This window comes from Pezoporus wallicus, unplaced genomic scaffold (genome assembly GCF_028554395.1).
Source record: "Pezoporus wallicus isolate ANWC-B61680 ecotype Strahan unplaced genomic scaffold, APGP_CSIRO_Pwel_v1 scaffold_7402, whole genome shotgun sequence".
Taxonomy (NCBI): domain Eukaryota; kingdom Metazoa; phylum Chordata; class Aves; order Psittaciformes; family Psittacidae; genus Pezoporus; species Pezoporus wallicus.
In genome coordinates this window covers 1,043,767-1,065,029 of record NW_026641037.1, presented here as the reverse complement: position 1 = coordinate 1,065,029, position 21,263 = coordinate 1,043,767, and the positions used below count along the sequence as shown (strand labels likewise).

At 35.4% G+C, this 21,263-nt stretch overlaps 1 protein-coding gene across 1 annotated transcript in view; it reads right to left on the bottom strand.

Moving 5' to 3' along the window:
- IFT80 (intraflagellar transport 80) overlaps positions 1-21,263 on the bottom strand; it is a 52,955-nt gene that overhangs the window by 12,232 nt on the left and 19,460 nt on the right. The window contains exons 6-11 of the mRNA XM_057421802.1: positions 20,684-20,773; positions 19,497-19,634; positions 8,931-9,110; positions 5,433-5,551; positions 4,509-4,583; positions 3,032-3,195 (exon numbers count right to left, since the gene is read on the bottom strand). Coding sequence (XP_057277785.1) covers positions 3,032-3,195; positions 4,509-4,583; positions 5,433-5,551; positions 8,931-9,110; positions 19,497-19,634; positions 20,684-20,773 — 766 coding nt within the window. The remainder of the gene's footprint in view (positions 1-3,031; positions 3,196-4,508; positions 4,584-5,432; positions 5,552-8,930; positions 9,111-19,496; positions 19,635-20,683; positions 20,774-21,263) is intronic.

Sequence of the window (21,263 nt, the reverse complement as noted above, 5' to 3'; positions counted from 1 at the left end):
ACCTGTAAAAGCAGGTGCTCAGAAAGCATGGGTTGAGTTTGCAGAGGAAGAAAAGAAAGGGTTTTGCACACATGTTGGTCTTGGCAGCAGGCTAAATATATGAAAGAAAACTAGCTGTTCCTGAGAAGCGTTATTTTTCTCACTTTTATGCAGAGGTCCCTGCATGAAATTTATTTTGATCTAATTATACAAGCCAATTCTACTGCTACTATACTAGCTGTACGAAGTAAGATTAAAAGAGTTTTAAAGAAAACCACTATACCTAATTGACAAGTAACATTTTTCATTAATCTACAATGTTTATAAGTTTGGTGTTCGGTTTTGTTTTGGTGTCATCCCACCGCTCTCCCAAATCTGGAAAAACTCCACATCACTTTACAATCATTTAGAACCCAAAATATATCTCTTTTTTAAATGTATAAATTAAAGATATAAACAAAAGGCATTCTCTCACTTTGAACATTCAGAGAAAGAGAACAGTTACTGCGTGTCTTCAAACACATGTTCTAACATCATGGAATAACCACTCGCAAGGTTACCAGACCCCTTTTGAGAACAGGCTCACCTCCCTCTTCAGCTTCATTAGAGATTGAAGGGCTGTAAGCACAGAGGTACCAGTTTTGTGGGTTTTTTTTAATAAAAGAGGAAGAATATCCAGGTAACAACACTGAAGCACAGCAAGTCATATATCTCCTTGTTTCAACAGTAAATTAGCTTGTAGAGAGCTCCATACCACAATGCATAAACTGCTTCCTTTTTCAAACTGAGCTATTATAGATACTTCTATAATGCAGCACATTATGCCCTCAAAATAGGGCAAAGGAAAAAAAATGTTTCTGCTGGAGCGAATTGAGAAGAATAAACAGGCATAGATAAGCCATAGCTTCCTTTGCCAAGCATCTTTTTTCCCATGTGCTAGCATATCATAAGGTATTTTATCACTATTAGTGGGGCTCACATCTAAAAAAAACCAAAAACCCACCCCTACTCATTGCCCTGATGGAAGCTGCTGTCAACAGGATCATTTGGAGAGCTCAACTGGAAAACATAGCCAGAAACCCTGCCTCTCTAAATCACAGGCTTGGTGAAGATTAGCCTGCGTATAAAACCAGCTGACGTGATTTTTAGGACACTCATAGGAATGGTTGGGAGATGGAGATGCTTTTCAGTCTGTTCAGGAAAATGGGCAGGAGAAAGGGGCAAGTGAGTGAGTTTATTATCACAATCTTAAATATGCATGCACACAGACAGCAGTTAACACTTACAGATTAATTTTATCTATAACCTTAATTTATTTAAAATACTTCTATTGTTTTTATTCTGACTGCCTCAAGGTGTCCATACAACAATAAAACAAAGTCTCTGTATTATGTGTATTAAGTCATATACATACATGCACCCTAATATAGACACACAGAGTAAAACAAGATCAGAAATAAAATACAGTTTATCACTTAACTTTCTTTTGTAAACTATTGCGCTTTTTTGCTCAGTAATTTACACTGAAATATATTTTTGCTGATTAAAATCCATTCTAGTTATTACAGCTTTTATGTCTTGGTGCTTGAGAATAGTATTTTTCTGAAGTAATTTTCCTTAACAATAGAATACACATTACAGTTATATTACTACTTCTAAACAATTATTTTAAAAATACATACTGCCTTTAAAAATAGTTAAAGTATCCTCACACAGAAGATAAGGATATACAAGAAAAAGAATTAAAGTTATATGGAATAGCTAAAATGCTTTGTAATATGGAAGGGAGAAAAACCCCACCTCATTTTTCACTTGCTTGGGCAGGAATATTTTAACGGATTGTTAGAAAGGTTTTATTCATTCACCAAGTAGTTTACCTTGCAGGTTAAATGTTGAGAAAACAACTAAGTAATCAGTGCTAAAGGACTAACTCCCTGCCAGGGATCTTCTTTTGTAGTTCACACTGAAAGATTTTTCTCTATAGCAAAAAGTAGATAAATATGGCTGTTCTTTGCTGCAAAACAAAGTATTCTAAAATTCTGAATGTTTAAAATCTAATCATTAAGTCTAGGAGAGCAGTTACAGATAGACAGTAGATTGAGTTAGTGTCAGTTGGAACCACAGGCAGGAAGTTTTCACTGTTTCACTCTGCAATAACAGCACCTCCCGCAAACAGTTGCTCCGACCAGTAATCTCCTTACTGGCTGTATCGCAGGAGAAATGCAGCTACAGATAGCACTGCCGCCTTGCACTGTCATATCTGTACAGTCTATAAATGGCATAGTTAGGGAGTCAAAAGTCATAGTGCCATGAGTTTTCCAGCAATGGAAGAGTCTGTCTCTTCCAGACACTCAAAATTTAAATTGTTGCACTAGCAAATCTACACATTTGCCTCAAGGCATAGAGAAAAGGAAAAACGCTGACTGACAAAAAGATATTCCTGTACCACTTGTTAATGTCAAAACCTACCTGAAGCTCATTTGACCTTGTTTTGTTTTAAAATTACAGGGTTCTGATGTCAAAACACAAAATTCAAGCACAAAAGTATTCAAGAACACAACACTGAGACAGAACATTGCAGACTCCTAACTACGGTCGTATCAGCTGCATATAAAACTTCCATGCTGTAAAAATACAGCTCCCAAAAAAGCTAAAGAACATCTGAAAACTAAAATTAACCACAATTACTGTATTGGAAGTTTCTAAGAGCAGGAGTCAAGCAGAAAAAGTTGCTGAAGTACTTCTTTAGAAAACCACATCAGAGAGCGAAAACCTACTGTTCAAGTATTTACTGCAAACTGTTCTTTGATTCATTACACACAACTGGAAATTCACAGACATATCAATCATTCTCTAAGTTTCTTAATCACTGTTAAGCAAGACTCATCATTTTAATTCATTTTTATAACTATTTAATTTATATCACAAATAAATCGTTTATGCTTCATTTTTTTCCCCGCATTAGTATGCTAAGTAAAGTTACATGTGAAGATGCTGAAAATCTCATACCGAATTATTAGTAAACATGAAACTATCAGAACAGAGAACTTACCTTTTTCATCAGCTTTGTCTTTTACTGCTAGAGTATCATTACTCAGAGATACTGTCTGGGCATTTAAAATGTCTGTTCTCATTCCTGGATATTTTGGAGAGGAAATTAATCTTCCTTCATATGAATATAAATAAAGTCCTCCACCATCTACAAGAAGAAAATGCCTACAAATAAAATCCCAACAAAAAGGTAAATCATTAAGTAATACAGAAGAGCATGATGACAGTTTCAACAAGTAGAAAGCAACTGTCTAATATCCTGCAACTGCTTTGAGTTAAGCTACATAACTTCTAAGCCTTACATTTCAAACCTGATATACTAAAAGCTTTTTATGGAAGATTTCATTTTAATGTGAACATGGTCTTTTTCCATGAGAAATGCTGACTACCTGGAATCACTATGATTTTATCTGTTATAGGTATTATACAATTTAAATCTTCTAACTCCTGATGACAAAGCATAAAGCTGCAGACAGTACTCCCCATACATCACCCCATGAGATAACACTCTGTGTGTGTATATATGCTAGAAACAACTTTAATGGTTACAGCTAGCTTTGAAATAGTATTACCTGCATTATTTTCCTTAGTATGTCTACATTATAATGTAAAGCAAATAGAAGACACTTCTAACAAACCATTGTCTGTACATGTAACTGTCGAGGCTGACTGGTTTCACCAAAACCATAGCTTCAATTCTGTGGATCACTTTCACTGCTGAAGAGTATGTGCCAGGTTTTCACAATTTACTTTTGGCAGTGCAAAATTCCAAATCTAGAAACTGATCTTCAAAATCCTGTCTACTTGTTTACCTGCTCTCCACTGCAATACTGCAGGCTAGGACATAAGTGCTTGACTCAAAAATGCAGTGAGCATTGTGCTGCCATGTTCTGAAATAGTTGTCCAACAGTACTTGTCCATGAGAATGAATACTATAACAAAAACTCAAGATTTTTTACTTCTGCTCTTAACGCTTTGAAAGACCTTCTATAAAAGCACACCTGAAGATCTCTTTGACAAATGATTTTCAGGTATTACAGATGAAAGTTTTCTTAAACTGAGAAAAAATAGTAATTTCTTGCAAATACAAATATGTAAAAAAATTTTTTTCTTTTTATCTGGCATACCTGGCATGTTTTTAATAAAAACTGGAGACAAAAGATAATTTATATAAAATATATTCCAGCTAAAAAAGTAATATAGAACATACCCCCCCCCCCCCCCCAGATGTTAGCACAATGTCAGAAAATATACTTTCTCCTGTAAATGAGAATATAAACATACATAACATACGGAAGATTCATTACCAACATCACAGACCTATGGCAAATATACCAGCTAAGCCTTCACATGCTACCTAAAAATACTGTATACTTTACACCTATTTCTAGTATTTCAATATGTGCTTATGTTACAGAGCAAAGTTTGAGGAAACACACATGCACATCTAATAGTGAGCATTACAATAATGTAGCTACCTTTCTGCTTGTAGAATCAAACTAACTGTTCCTTCCTTCAGGTCAAAGATCAGTGGTGTATTCCAGTTCTTTACACTGAAAAAATAAACTCATCATTCATTAAGACTGTTCATCTTCACATATTATTGAAAATACAAAGTTGAATTTGCTAAGTAAAACATACACATTTTAATCATCTAACATTCCTAAAAAGGGAGGTCTTCAAAAGGAAAATAGCATTTGGGAAGCCAAGTAACACTGACAACTATGCAGTATGATCCAGTAACACTTCTGCTTTCATGTTTGCACCCCTTCACACTACCAGCGGCTAACCTAGAAGTCTTAGTAAGCAGCAAAATCATACTTACAAATGTGTTTTTTAAATATTTCTGAATTGTGGTTCAACTCTTTTACAGTCATCTGGAGGTAAGAAAGAGCCCCTCTCCTGTGTGCTCTATTACAGGCTGTGTTACTGTTTAGCATTAGTCATGACATTGAAGAGGTAAATGACTTTAGGAGTAAAGTTTAAATATCAGCATATGAAAGAGTATCATGTTCTTAAAATGTGATGCAGGATTGAATCCTTCCTATTCTGTTCCAAAATAACTGCATGCCAGAAGCAATACTGAAAAAAAGGAGTCCCTAGATGGAGGCACAGATACACCCAGCCACTATTCCTGCTGCCTCTACATAAAAAGAAAGGCTGCCAAATTTTTGTAGCCAAACGAACAGGCAGGCATAGCACCAGCAAGAAGCTGAAAAGATGACAGGGTGAGGGCAACAATACTCCAACAGTTTGCTGTAGACGATGCTAGGTTCCATAGAGTATCTCAATTAGCTAAAAATTAAAAAATTAAAAAATTAACTACAGTACTCTAAACAATGTTTCTGCTACTCCTTACACCTGTTAAACTTGAGACAGCTTCAAGAATTTATTTTACTTACGAAAACACGTAACACTGAAGAGAAGTTGAAACAACCAAATGCCCATAGTTCAAAGAGGCCTTAATAACTCTGTCACGAAATTCCAATAGATCTACTGCATCATTAATGACATTGTGCACCTAATCAAAAGAAAACTGTGGCTGAATAAAATGACAATAACTGAAATGAAAACTAACTAGTGAAATACCATTTTCTGTCTTATTAAAAGTACATGCTGGTACTACCATGCCATTAGCAGAACATATCTATGTAGGAACAGCCACTTTCACAGCAGTGGTGAAAACTCAAAGGTTCTATAAACTCTGAATAAACAATGAAGAACTGGATGGAGTTCCTTAAAAGAAAGCAGTAATTAACATGTATTTGGAATACATAAGGTATAAGCAGAATACTACACATGCGGTTGAGAAAACCATCTGAGATCAGGGAAGTGTGAAAATTCCCATTTTAAGACTCAGTGTTCAGTTCAGTTGCTGACTATCTAAATATTTGAAATATAATATTGCAGTGATCCCATCAAAACAATTCAGCAACATCCAAGATTTGGATAGATATATTACCTAGATGTTGAATAACTCTAGCACGTATTTTAATGGTACCACACTCTGAAGTAAGGGAAATTTAGGAGATGGCCTTGGTGACCAGTAACGAGTGGTGTCCCTCAGGGATCAGTGTTGGGACCAGTCTTACGCAACATCTTTGTCACTGACATGGACAGTGGGATTGAGTGTGCCCTCAGCAAGTTTGCCGATGACACCAAGCTGTGTGGTTCGGCTGATACGCTGGAGGGAAGGAATGCCATCCAGAGGGACCTTGACACGCTTGTGAGGTGGGCTGATGACAACCTTATGAAGTTTAACCATGCCAAGTGCAAGGTCCTACACCTGGGTCAGAGCAATCCCAGGCACAGCTACAGGTTGGGCAGAGAAGAGATTCAGAGCAGCCCTGCGGAGAAGGACTTGGGGGTGCCGGTCAATGAGAAAATGAACATGAGCCAGCTTCAGTGTGTGCTCGCAGCCCAGAAAGCCAACCGTATCCTGGGCTGCATCAAAAGGAGCGTGACCAGCAGGTTGAATGAGGTGATCCTGCCCCTCTACTCTGCTCCTGTGAGACGTCACCTGGAGTATTGTGTGCAGTTCTGGTGACCTCAACATAAAAAGGACATGGAACTGCTGGAACAAGTCCAAAGGAGGGCCACAAAGATCAGGGGACTGGAGCACCTCCCATATGAAGACAGGCTGAGAAAGTTGGGGCTGTTCAGCCTGGAAAAGAGAAGGCTGCATGGAGATCTCATAGCAGCCTTCCAGTATCTAAGGGGGGCCTAGAGGCATACTGGGGAGGGACTCTTCATTAGGGACTGTAGTGATAGGACAAGGGGTGATGGGGTCAAACTTAAACAGGGGAAGTTTAGATTGGATATAAGGAGGAAATTCTTTCCTGTTAGGGTGGTGAGACACTGGAATGGGTTGCCCAGGGGAAGCTGTGAATGCTCCATCCCTGGCAGTGTTCAGGAGCAGGCTGGACGAGGCCTTGGGTGTCATGGTTTAGTGTGAGGTGTCCCTGCCCATGGCAGAGGGGTTGGAACTTGATGATCTTAAGGTCCTTTCCAATCCTAACTATTCTATGGTTCTATGATTCTAACAGGCTGTACCTTTGCCATTACTGTGAAAATTTACTCAAACAATGTTTCAAGAAAATCATAGTCTGCCTGTAACTGACAAAGTTTTTTTGAGCGTGAAGATTTTAGGCAGCTGAACTCTAAGGAGATACTGTATGACAGGGAGGATGGTTGGTTGTTTATTTGGGGTTTATTTTGTTGGGTATGTGGTTGGAGTTTTCTTAAGATGTCACCATTCTGAATGTGGTAGCTTCTTTTCCATTTTCTCCATTATGCAATGAATTGCAAAACAAGGACTGAACTCAATTATTATGAAAGCCTAGAAACTATTTCCAAAGGCATATTAATTTCTATGTCCACTGCAGCAGTATGCCCATAATTAACTTAGCTATTGTAGTACTCAGAAAGAAGGAATGTATCCTGAACAATTTTGTAGGTAATATTTTCCTTCATTATATTTATAAACACTTATTATAAAATAATAAAATAAAAAATTAGTCCTGAATAAGGGTCAGCTATACTTCCTCAGTTGTTTGCATATTCAAACACCCTGGAGATTATTCACAGAGCCCATCTCTTACGAGTCGATGTCTGGGAATGAAAGAAGAAATATGAATTTCTACCTGCTAATTCGTCTTCTGTGTTCCCAGACACTGACTCATGTTAACCCACCCACTGGATCAAACTGCAATACAGCATTTCTGTTTACAACTTTTCCCAGTTACATAGTCAAGATTAAAAGAATCAAGACTCCAAAAAACATTTAAGGGCCTAATTAGGAATTTAAGAACTTGACTTAGATATTTAAAATATTGGCCAAGTATCCAATGCTGAATGTGTAATCTGGAAAATCTGTAAGAATGGAAATATTATCCCCATGTTCAGAAAGTCAATGTTGTGAGTCAGTGTCTGAGAACACAGAGGGTGAATTAGAAGGTAAAAATTCATATTTTTGTATTAATTCCCAGATATTTGGTAACCTAAATGTGGATTCAGGCCATGATTTTTCAAAAGAAGGATCCTAAACTTAAGCTCCAGAAACCACATGTAGGGGACTGTTTCATTTCCAGCAGTGCTGAGACTTGGCAGCTCCCACTGAGGTCAATGCCTGTTGCTCAGTACTCAGCTGGAAGCACCATGCAGGTACCTGATGTATATTATATGATGACAAATTTCTGTAGCTTTGAGAGATCTGATTCTAGGCTGTAATACAGTATGTGGTGCAGAAAAGCACATTACAACTCTTTACAGTTATAGTCAGCCACCAAATTTATCTGGAAATGCCCTAAGATAGCAAAATTCATCGTAGCTCATTAGCAACAGGTATACTGTAAACCTTACTAAAGTATTAGCTACCACAAAATGCATCAGTGCTTCAAACAACTCATGAATTCAGATTAAATAAACTACTCTGTATTATCCAAACCTAGTTATGCAGCTTCACCTTTGCTGACAGTTACTGTAATACTATTTAATATGATGCTTTGGGTTTGCCGATGTATTTGTATTTTTTTCAGCATAAACATCTTCATTACACTTGAAATGTTCTCTCTTGTAAGTGGCCTCTCACAGCTAATTTCACATGCTCTTCAAATGAGCTTTGTGTTTTTCTAGAGGATAGAGTACTTCTGAGTTATGTAATCCTGGTCCATCTGGTGGGTATGGTTTAGTTTACATGGATCTGATCTTCTGTACAACTATAATTATTTATACCATTTGCTAAATCTAGCCATTTTATGATCTTAAATGCTTTCAGTCATATATACACAGGGGAAAAAAAGCGTAATGTTATGTCAAGGATTAAAAATACCCATTTTGTATTAAAAAAAGCCTTAGAAAGCAAATAATGAGAATGCACAGCTCTGAACTATAAAGATTACCTCCATGGTTCTCCTCTTAATTAAAGTTATTTCAAAGTTCTTCCACTCCCAGTGCTGCTCCACAACATGGGCAAAAATGACATGTCCATTACCACATGCGCCGGCTAGTTGAGTGCCATCAATAGACCAAGCAATATTATATATGCTGCCAGTGTTTGGTTTCTCTAAAGTGTAAGACCACTTGCAGAAAAAGAGAAAAGAATTGTTAATGCTTTTAGTACTTTTTGGAAATGATTCATTGTAATAAATAGATTTGCAGGTTTACATTTTTAAAGAAATGTCAATGAACTAAGCCAGACTCTTAACAAACGGGAATACAAAAAGGAAAGCCATCAGGTATGGCAGAAATGAAAAATGTCACAATGCCTGAAGTACATTAACTAGAAGTTATCTAGTCACAATATAATGAAAGTGTACTTACTATAAATGTAGACTATCAATACATTAAAATTAAGCAAATGTACTTAGAACCAATTATATAGGTTACACAAGTGCCAGGGGCTATGGTCGTAAGTGTAATGCATTCAGTTTATGCTGCAGTGACAGCAGTTCCTGAATACAGAAGGAACAAGGCCTGGGCAAAATCAGACTACTTAAAGAAGGTACTCCTATCCCAGCACAGAGAGAACTGCAAAGCTCTTGTGTTGCTTCTCTGTGCTTCCAACATAAGGGAATTGGTGGATTAGGAAAGCTCTGAAAGCAAAGCCTGAATACTGATCTCTTCCTAACATAAAAAAAAGCAGCTTGATACCTTGCCTTTTTCTCTAGTCTATGTTGTTGTACAGGGGAAGCATGTATTAAAAATTTTCAGTTGCTATGCTTTCAGTAAAAGCAAGAGATTGAAACAATACTGCAATCAAAGTAGTGACACTGGGTCTAGCTCTGGAGAGAGCTAGAAACAACAGTTCTGCGCATTGCATTCACCTTAGACTAGTTCAGAGGGGCTCACAGAGGAGTATCACAGTTTAATGTTGTGAAGGAACATGTCAAATAACTTTATTTCCGAATCCTATTATCAAAGCAAGCAGTGTACCTCCTTTCCTATGCAGCTACAAATTCAAATAGTAGACAAAACTTTCCGTATTGTATATTTGCTAACTGGATTGCGCAAGGTGGAAAGGCTTCCTTGGACCTAAATAATGCATTTCCGCGTACTATGGCCAGTATCTTCCTTCATCTTCTACTACTGCTTTACACCATCTATGGCTATTAAAATATGGTTATCACTTTGGTTTGCTGCTTTTTAAACGGAGGCCCAAAATTGTTTGGCTAGGAGGAAGATGTGAAAGCAGCAGTTACAAACCTGCAGATCAGTAGGGATTCAGGGACCAGGAGACAGGCAGCTGGCCAGCCTCTGGCAAAGGATACCAGAGATTACACAGCAGTTTATGAATTGTGGGCTGGCTCATTCAAGATGCTTTTAATAAAAATAACTAAGGAGCTTTATACTCTCTAGCAACAGCTTGTAAGTTGCATCTAACATTTTAATTCCTTGTCTGCCTCTGCCCAGGACGCACTGCCCCACATCCTGCCCATGCAGCAATATGGAATTGCCTGCTCCAGTGCAATGAGGATGCAAAGGCAGAGGAAGACCATTAATGAAGCATCATGTGATTTCTTAACTTTTGATATCCTCTCATATTTCCAAGCTGTTAGCATTGCAAAGAGTAAAATTATAAATCCCCCTAGCACAAAGAACAAGGAAGAGGTATTAAACAGAGCATTTGCTTTTTTTTTTTCCTTCTGATCCATGGCATGAATGTAGTTACGAGAGAAACTTCCATTTACACTAAATCTAATTTTATTCCTTTTTAATATTTGAATTTCTTCCAGCAAAGAACTTTATTCCTAAATTCCTCCAGCCTTATATATGAGACTTCCCTACATTTTATCTGGATACTTATTAATACACTCTTGTAAAAAAATGGATGAATTTTCAGACCATAATATACGTCTATCAAAACTAGAATAATTTTCTGACCAAGACACTTGTTTTTTCTTGTATATCAGAAATACAGTTCATACAAATCATCCCGAATCTCCAAACAACTGCTTCCCTGACCATCGATAACAACAAATTAAATAACCTTTTTAAGGACTTTTAGGAAGGCATTAAATCAGGTTTTAAAACAAGAAGCAACTCTCAACTCCTGCCTCCTCAGAGCTATGTAACATAGTATTTTAAAAAACCTTTAGCAGTTGAAGAACTACCTATACATTCAAATACATGTGAAATCTTCAAATCAAATCAGTAAGAAAAAACATGACTGAAGTTAAATGTAGACATCAGATTCTTATGACTTTTGGATACATAATATTATACTAGAGGGGAGACAGTTGGAAGAAAATGCTCACCTAATGTATCTAACACATTTCATATTCTGATTTCTTTTGCAGTACACACAAAACCCAAGAAACAGCAAGTCTCTCACACAAAGTCTTCATGAAATCAGAATTATAGTAAAATAAAGGTGCCAGATTTAAACGTTTGATAGCAAGGAAACACAATGGGATGAAATTCAACCTTCCAGTTGTGCTAATGATTTGCAGAATACTATATAAGATGACCTGCATTAAGGCTCTTTTACTGCCTACACGTGTAAGGGAGAGTGAAAGACAATGTCGGCACTGACTGAACTTCCAATTTCAAGCACTCAATTTTAAGGCTTCAGCTTCCATGCCTCTTGGCTGACAGACATGCCATTCCCTGTCTATATGATCTGCAGCTGGGGAAGGCAATTGCAATTTTTGGAGAAAAGGCCACAACTTAATTCTTCTGTCTCAATGGCCTGAATTCTGTATGAAACATTCTATAGTAATTAGAAGCACACTATTTAACTGTCTGACATCCTTACATGGCAAATGAGTAAGCTCTTGAGGTTGTAGAAGAAATGACAGTAACAAGCACACTCGGAGAACACTCTATAAATGTCCTGCATTTGAGAGATATTTTTCACAGCAGGCCAGATGTGATCTGTCTGAGAACAGTTTCAAGCAGTACTATTTCAAAACTGAATATTGGGATCCTCCCCAAAAGACAAGGCTGTTTCTAAGGTCATTTCCCTTAGATCAAGAATATACCCATCAGTCAGAATAAAGGGGCATCAAGCCATCAACTAAGAACCAGTTTAAGGAGCTTAAAGAATGTGGCTTTGGTGCTGCTACTTTGTGCACAACAAATACACTGCAGCTCTGAGAGAATACATTTCCAAAACTACTTTTCAAAACCAGAAGTCTTTTTTCCAGGTAATACTCTGTAAAATGTTTCCAGATTACAACCTTTTCTTTTTTTTTTTTTTTAATATATAAAGCAATTAAAGTTTTATTTTCCAGTTACTTCTGAAAGCTCTCAGTATTATTCAGACCACTCCAATGATTCATATTCTCTCCAGATGTCGGGTACATTTATCATGTACACAAGATATTGTAATAAAAATCATTTAGCTCTCCATTTACAAGATAGAACAATTTAAAAAAAAAAGTATCTGTTATGTATTTCCTAGATACACTGAGTTTAAAAAGAAAATTTAAAAAAAAAAAGAGTAGGAATATGACTATATGAATGACTGTATGAATGTTGTTCTAACATTAACTGCAATATTATACTGTGGTATTACTGTTTGGCTTATACTTTTCCACCATCATAATTTTTTATTTAATTCAACAAAAACCAAGAACAAAACTAGTAGTTATAAAAGTTTCATTATATTAAATAAATACATAAACGCAGTAACTTAAGCTTCCCTTTTCCGATTGCACAATGTAGTAAAAAAGATTAAGTACTATGGTCATTGAATACTGTCTGGCTTCCATAGAAACTGAGTAGGCTTTTGAGATGTTGGTGAAATTATTCCAATGAGCAGATTCAGAGAACTCTGTGTCCCAGGAAGAAGGACGGTCTTTTTCACATCCACAATACTGATGCTCCAAGTCTCAATACAAAAGATCTAGTTAGTTATTATTTCTGGACTGAATGAAGTAAATTAAAAATGGTTATCCCATAATCGTTTTGAAAAAATGCATAGTGAAGATGGAGTATTTTCTTGTATTTTAAATTACAACAGTAATACTGATGTCAGCTGTGCAAAGGACACTGGCTTGTCTCTGTTTCGGCTCCATATGTGGAGTTTTGAACAGGGAATACTGACATAAGCTAAGCTAAAGCTGATACTGCTGAACCTCCCCATGATGTCAGAATCTACATAGCATACCTAATCCACTGACTTTAAAAACAATCTGTGGCTATTATTTTGCCTTTTTTTATGAAAAGAAAATGTGCAATCTCCCCTACAATCCATTCCAGGAATCAAAGTTTAGAATCGACTAACAGCAAATACATGCTCCTCTTATGTCCCAGCTGTTATAAAACACGATGATTATGCTAGAACCAGCCTCTCATCCAAGTCCAACACTGAAAGGTTCAGGTCCTCTGAAACTAAGGACCTCTATTCTTTTTTTTTCTTTTTTTTCTAATTTTTTTTTCTTCTCTCTCTCCAGTGAAGGGTCAGTTTTCCTTGTGTCCCACAGGGCATTCCATATTAGTGCAGAGGTAGCTGGCTTGTGAAAATATATTATAGTCAGAATGTCCATTAAAAGCTGGCAATCAACTCTCACTACGCCTGAGTGATGAACTGACACTTCAATGCAAACTGCCCAGGAACTTCTCATCAGAAAATTACTATTAAGTCTCTGATGCAATGGAAGGCAAATTGAATCTTACAAGATTTAAAAAATCAGTTATAAAAAGCAAATAAATACTTAGTTTCATTAGAAACACCAGAATATGCACACATATCTGGAGTTAGCTTGTGGGAAATATATATGTATGTATGTCTATATACATACCCACCCTTTCCCCCCACTCCCTGCCAAAATTTTACTAAGTAATTTACAATATAAGACTTATTAGGCTTTCAATTTCTACCCCACAGGATTCCACAAAATACTCTACAAACCACAGACAATATGTCTAACAGAAGGTAAGGAAATGCAGTGCTACATGTGAATACAGGACAGTTTACCTGAAGAGGAGAAACTATCCTTGACACAACTACTGAAGCATAGAACTATGAAGGATTCCTGTTGCTGCTTTAAACTTTTGTTGGACTTGACCCCAGTAATTAATGTGAATTATCAAGAACTAAGCCACAACCTCAATGTAAGGTACAAAGCTGTGTATTAGAAAAACAAAGCAAAACAGAGAATATCTAAAATTCTCCAGAAATCCAAGCACATATTTACAATTATTAGACCAAAGAACTAAACACAGTATGACAAACTCCCATATAAATTTTTAACCTGAGAAAATGAAACATTGATGCACTTCTTTAAATACATTATTACTTCCATAGATGATCCACATTTTCATTTCCTTCCAGAAGTTACATTAACCAATTCCAATAAATTAAAATATGCCAACTTGGAAAGAACTGGTCAACAACATAACTCCATGGGAAACCTATTTGTAATATTTATTCTTTTATTGAGCTACAAAGAACTCAGGAAGATGACTAACAAAGGTAGACGAAATAGAGACAGCACAGAAAAAAACCTCCACTTATTTTTGTTACACTGCCAAATGCATATTTCTGTGAAAAAGACTAAAACTAAATGTAATGGGATCAAAGCTCATTGTAACTCAATAGAAAACAGATTTGCTTGGGGTTTCATAGTACTCTAGTTTAGGGCAATTCAGCACTATCAGGGTAATACAAAAATACTTGCACTGCCTATATACACTTTTAAAATCCTGCTCTTTCACATTTGTATAATATCTAGCATTATTTTAAAGGACAAATTTTGTATTAGTTACACAATTTACTGTCCTAAATGAAAATCACAGCTTTAATGCTACACTTAAATTATTTTCAAAGCTTCCCTGTAGATACCTGCTGCATTGTAGTTTCAAAATTCTTAGATGCTTTTTTTCCCTCATCTGTCAATAGTTTTAAAAAAAATAAGGAAAAAAGGACAAACACTGCTAACTATTTAACATATAACATGCTAAATATGTTAACTATATTAACAATAGTTAACCATGACCAACCCTGGATATCAAACTAATGTAATCGACTTTCATTAAGTTCAAGTCTGCATCTTTTTGAGAAAAAGCTGAACAGAAACATGAGACCACAAAATTCAGTATTTTTTAGGCGTAACACCATACTCACACTTGTTTTAAATGGGGTGGCAGAATGTTTTATCTCCCAAAGATATTAAGCAATATTCCCTAAATTTAGTAAGTTTGCCAAATGTTTTTTATAGGATTTCTAGTAAAATTAGATATTTAACCATTAGGTATTAGATATTCTGTGGCTTGCTATGGAACAGCCACGGAATATAAAAAACCATGTGTAATGGAGTCTGTCAAATCTGCAAACTACCAGTCTAGTAAAATGCTCACAATTCATTCAGCAATAAAAGAGAAAATTTGCAGAGTGTGCATAATCATTAAAAAACATAAATTTACAGATTTATGCAGAGAATTGCTTTCACTACAAAGCATTTGCTAAGCCTAGTAATGAAATCAAGATAGAAGTAAATCAAAGAACAAAATTTAACAGTCAAACAAACATAAACTTATGAAAACAGATTGTAGAAAAAAAAAAAGACAAAAAAATGTTCAACAAGAAATGCACAATTTATTTGGAAAATAACAACTTCCAAAAATCAAATCAAACTGATCAATCCCCATTAAGGGTAAATAAATCATTAACAGAATAAAATCTAAAAGGCCTCCTCAATGCATTTGATGTTATTAAAAACTAAATTTGATCTTCATATTTACTAACTTTTGCTGACAATTCTAAAAGGATTAATTTCACCAGTGTTTCACTTTAAATTTTTTTTATCAATTATCCTTTTAGTCTAAAAGGCACTGGAAAAGCAACCTGTCTTTGGAGCAGATGGGTATGGTCCATCTAAGACAGTTATATGTGAGTGGAATGGGCAAGGAGGAGTCACTGAATTTCAGTCATTCTTACCATCTCTTACTCTGTAAATATTTTGACCTGATCAGTAATGTCAAGGGAAGCATGCAGAGCCACAGGAAATAGCTTACATAAATGAACTTCTTAAGCACTGCACCCAATCCAAGTGATTAGATTCTCAAAAGCTGTGAACATCAGGAAGGCTTAAGTCTATTTATTAATCCATCCAGCTTTACATTTCAATATATGTATACATTAACCTTAGCTATCTTGGCAGGATTAATGATCATGGGCACTAAAGCAGTTAATGAATTTCAACATTAAATATATTTTGTTTGATATTCTGTAGGACAGGCATAATTATGTTACCTACATAATGCTATTGGAGTAAAAGTGATTTTTAAACAAAGAAATAAAATTTCTAAAAGATTATTAGATTTGTAGGATTTTTTTTTTAACACAAAGCTGTTATAACCAAGTGTTCAGGTAGAAAGAAAAGGGGAAAAGAACATATACTAACAGAATTTAATTTAATTATGCTCCCAAACTGAACACATGCTAGAGAAGAGTTAATGATATATATAAATATATATATATATTGCCTGATGGCTCCCTGAGGAGCAATTTGCCAATACAGTTCCATTACATCAGACATAATAAAAATGTCTATGTTGACCAGTAAAAGCCAGGTCTGGTTCTCTTCAAACTCCATCATTCTGGTGGTATGTGAATCATTCTCCCTTTACCCTCAATACTAGCAAAGCTACTTCTTTAGCAACTATTTACATTCAATGGCAGGAAAGAAACTTTCATGAAAAATCATGACTTTTAAAGATAATAAATTATCATTGGTAGCTGCTAAACAGACAAAAGCATCTGGCACTAGCTACTGTCTGTCTTTCTTTGAAGTTGATTAATAAACCAGGTAAAAGAACACTTAATTTTATGAAAAAATAAATCTATCTGCATTAACATTTTCAAAGTCCACAAGCCTGTTCAATATTCAGTGCTGATTAAAGAATTACTGATTTTCAGCTATCAGGAACTGGAAAAATATTTACAGTAAATAATACTACATAATAACTAGCAAGAAAAACAGTAAGGCCCTGTGGATTAGAATCACAAGCTATACGTTACAAAACAGCATAAATGACAGCAAAAAACCCCCCAACCAAGTCTGGTATTTTTCTTCCATTTCCACTGCACCTTAAATGTGCAATCTTTGCCACATTTAAGCAGAAATCTCCACTGAGTGCAAAATGCAATTTAAATTGCTAGCCTTGCCCATACAAGTGTGTATTTATTTCAGTTTACCACTTGCGGATACAGCACACTAATCCCAGTACTTGGAAAGGAGATAGAAAGTGACTGTAGAAGAAGAAGGCATGGTTTAAAAGGCTGTTTTAAGAAAATACTAATGGCTAGTCTGATTGTTTAAACCAGTGTATGTTACATAATGTCTTCCAACACAGATGTAATTATCCTGATAGACATTTACACAAATATACTTTATTTGGCTTCATGAGGTGAAATATGGTATGTGTATATAAATACTTGTACAACAGCATATTTACCCCGGGAGATGGAAAGGTGACAGTCGGGGTAGATTGCTTTTTTAATTACATAATAAGTGGAGTTAAGTGTCATACTGAAACGGAGAAAAATCTTCCAATCCACCTTGCCTAGGGACAAAAGTCTTGAGGAAATCCTAAAGGACCCTCCCAAAGAAAAGCAGCAGGTGTATCAGCAGATAGGTGCACCAAGCTGGTAAAGATGGGTGAAAAAATCCCACAATCAGTGCCTAACATTAACCCAGCCAGAAGAATGCCAGGGAGAGGAAGAGGTGTCCCCACTGGTGATGTAACCATTTAACAATCATCTCAGTGTTCACCCTCTAACAGCTGAGGCATGACTGCAAAATATTTATGACTGCACATAAAGAGACAATTTTTCCATTTTCTTCTGCAAGGAGAAACAGTATCCAATTTTGAACAAAACCAATGCAAACAAATCTAACAGTAAATTAAAAGTATAATTTCAACGATGAAGAACATTTGAGGATGGAAACTGCAATCTTCTCTCCAGTGTTATACCAAAGAGACAGAAAATATCTTCTTTACTTCATTATTTTCATACCTATTTCAGAATCTTTTTTACTTATGTGAGTAGTAATCCAACCTCTCACACAAGTTCATGCTTTAGGGTCCAATTTTATTCACTGCTTTACTTTTCTAACTTCCTAGTGTGTTTGTTAGGTAACAAAAATCTCTTTAACATAAAGATACTAAAAATGTAGATATTAAAATAAACCAACTTTGTAAAAAATCAGAAAATTAATACATTCCGAACGAAAATTGCATGCAAGTACTTTTGTTTTCAAGAGTATTATAATAAAATTTTACTTATACAGACGAAGTAGCATTAGGATTTTTTCTAAGCAAGTAAGAGGAAAAGGCACAGAAAATAGCAGCAACCTCCATTTCTAATTTAATGCCTACCTTACACTTACTCTGCCAGTGAAGATCAGTGAAATCAGAATCAGTATAGGAAATGAAATATGAAGACTCAGAGGTCTTTTCCTGAACACCTTTTCTCACACAATTTTTACAGGCTCTTTTTCACTAATGTAAAAATACTTGAAACACGTAGTCCAAGTTCATGCTAAGGAGAACCGTGACTGCAGTGTCCAAAAACATCACAGCAAATACTGTTCTCCCAGTGTAAGCCAAACAGTAACAAAGACAAGAAGAAAAGAGATAGAAAATGGGACAATAGAAGTTCCAAAACAGCAAGGTTCTATGCAACACGAGGCTGAACAAATCACTGCAGAACCACAAGAAATTCCCCAGAGACAATTGGGTCAATCTGTGGTCTGGGCAAATTTAGAGTACTAATGAAGGTAGACAAAACAGTGTTAATTTTAATTAAAAAAAAAGAGAAAAAAAAAGAGAGAGAGAAGAGAAACTAAAGGAGATACCTTTGGAGCCTTTCTTCTCTCTAGCAGTAATAGAGGAATAGTAATAGAGACACACAGATGAGAGGATTAAAGAATGTCTTTAGCTGGAAAACCTGTGCCCTGTCTAGACATCAGAAGTAGCATGAATGTTCTCTAACATCCTCTTTTACTCCTGCTTTAGCCTTGTCATTTCTAATGCCTAACAACTGCATTTGGTGATCTCCTCATGAGATGTGCTTGTCAACTTAGTATTTTTTAAGGAAAAAATCTAAATAATAAAAGCACAGGACACTGTTCTTCTGCATCCATTTTAAAGATAGGCTATTGTTATAGGCTCCTTGCTTTTCATGGTTAATAACTGCATTTTATGATTGCCTCACATGACATGCTTGTAAACTCTTTTGGGTTTTAAGGAAAAAAGCTAAAAAATGCCCAGAAACAGTTAATGTCCTGAGCAGCAAAATTTTATAAAATTTTTTTATCCAAACCAAAACATATTGAGAAGTGAAGCTAAGCATATCAAGACAATAGTCAGATACACATAGTAGAAAGGTGCCGGAAGTCATGACTAGTTTTTGCTAATAAAAATACCCACCTGTCCATATAAATCAAGAATATTCACTGTGTTATCAATAAATTTGTACAATTCCGCATCTGCTATTTCTCAGAGCTGTTACTTACCCCAGTTTTATCGCATAGACGCAAAGTATGAAAAGATCCCACAGCAAATAATTCTCCATCCACAGCCCAGGCAACAGATGTTATAGGATACTCATGGAGCTGTGAGCTGTACAATAAACGTCCATAACTGTCCCAAACCTTAAAAAAAAAATAAAATACACACACATATATACATATATGAACACAGTTTGGGTGTATTTTTCATTATTCTAGAGCTATTACTTTCCCTCTTGATCATAGAAATTGCAGAAATACACTAAGTTATTTCACTGCCTTTTAGTGGAACTAGAAAAAACTTTTACCATTTTATTAGAGTTTTATACAAAAACTGCATTATAGTTCACTTTTCATTACATGTTGTTTCTAATCAATATTGGTTTGTTTAATGCAATAGACTTCACTTTTCTGCTATGGCGAATATTATGTTATTCTGTATAAAATATTTTGAACTAATGGGTTTTATTTCTTGCAAATTACTGTAAGTCTGTAAAATAACCACATTTATTCAATTTGCACTCATTTCCCAACATTTGTAACTCTGCAAATTTCCAGATCAATGTTTTCTCACTGATTGAAATCAACAGAATACCAGGAAGCCAACTCACAGACTGAAGTCATTTGATTTTAACACTTTGATAATTTTTTAAAATTTCTTCATTGTGTATGTATTTATCACAGCCAATATACACTTAGAGAATGCTAGAACCAATATACAATTACCAAGTTCCTACTTAAGGTAAGAAACACAGTATGTGCTTTCTATTTTGGATACAGAACATCCTAACCAAAAAATTTCCAAAGGGATTCACTAATAATCCTGTAATAGAAAACCGTAGCTCTATCTCCTCTAATTATGTATATCATTACTTTTTTTCAGTATATATCATAGCTTATACTATTTCAAGTAATCATTTCTATATTTCTGCATATTTTGCTTCTGGAGTTTGTTTCACTTGCATTTCACTCTATTTTCATTCTGCCATATTAAGAAAAAAAAATAAAAATCTGATTTTATGTTACTAGACAGAGTGAGATACATTAACTTAGGGTAACAAGTTTTTTCTTGAAAACTGAAAGAATTCTTATTTAATTTTGAACTTCCAAGTACTACTAAAACTAGAAAATGACAGAACACCCATTAATTTTTTTTGTCATTTAGTTTCCCTAAAAAGTTAAACAGTACTCACCTTGTATTTACAATCTTCACCTGCAGAAAGAATAAGATCATTAACTGAGTTCCAGTCAGTTTTTAGAATAAGTCCATCATGGGCTTTCCACTGAAACAGAAAAAAATAAACATAAATGCAATAATTCTGATAACTTCTATTTTTAATATGTATCATGCATCATTTACTAGCATTCATATACTCAGATGTAGACCAGGGTTTCCAATAATACAAATGCACAGACGTCATGTCTTCTGCAGAAAAATACATTAAATACAGCCTGGACACAGCAGAATAAAAGCAGAACAAGCTGCACTAAAAGCACATTCCAAACACTTGCTTCTGTATCTTTCTGCCTTTTCTTAACAAATAAAAAGGGAAAGGCTTCTGTATCTTTTCACTTTTTCTTCATTTACGAAAAGAGAAATGCTTAATCACATGCCTGAAGAATATCCACAGCAGCTTTTTTTTTTTAAAAGAGAAATGGGCAAACTCTTTATTCTGAAAAAAAAAACCCTAAACCAAAACTAAAAAGGGGGTGAGGGGGATGAGCAGTACTCATGGAAGATTTTAGTACAAACACTTTATGTTTGCCAAAAAT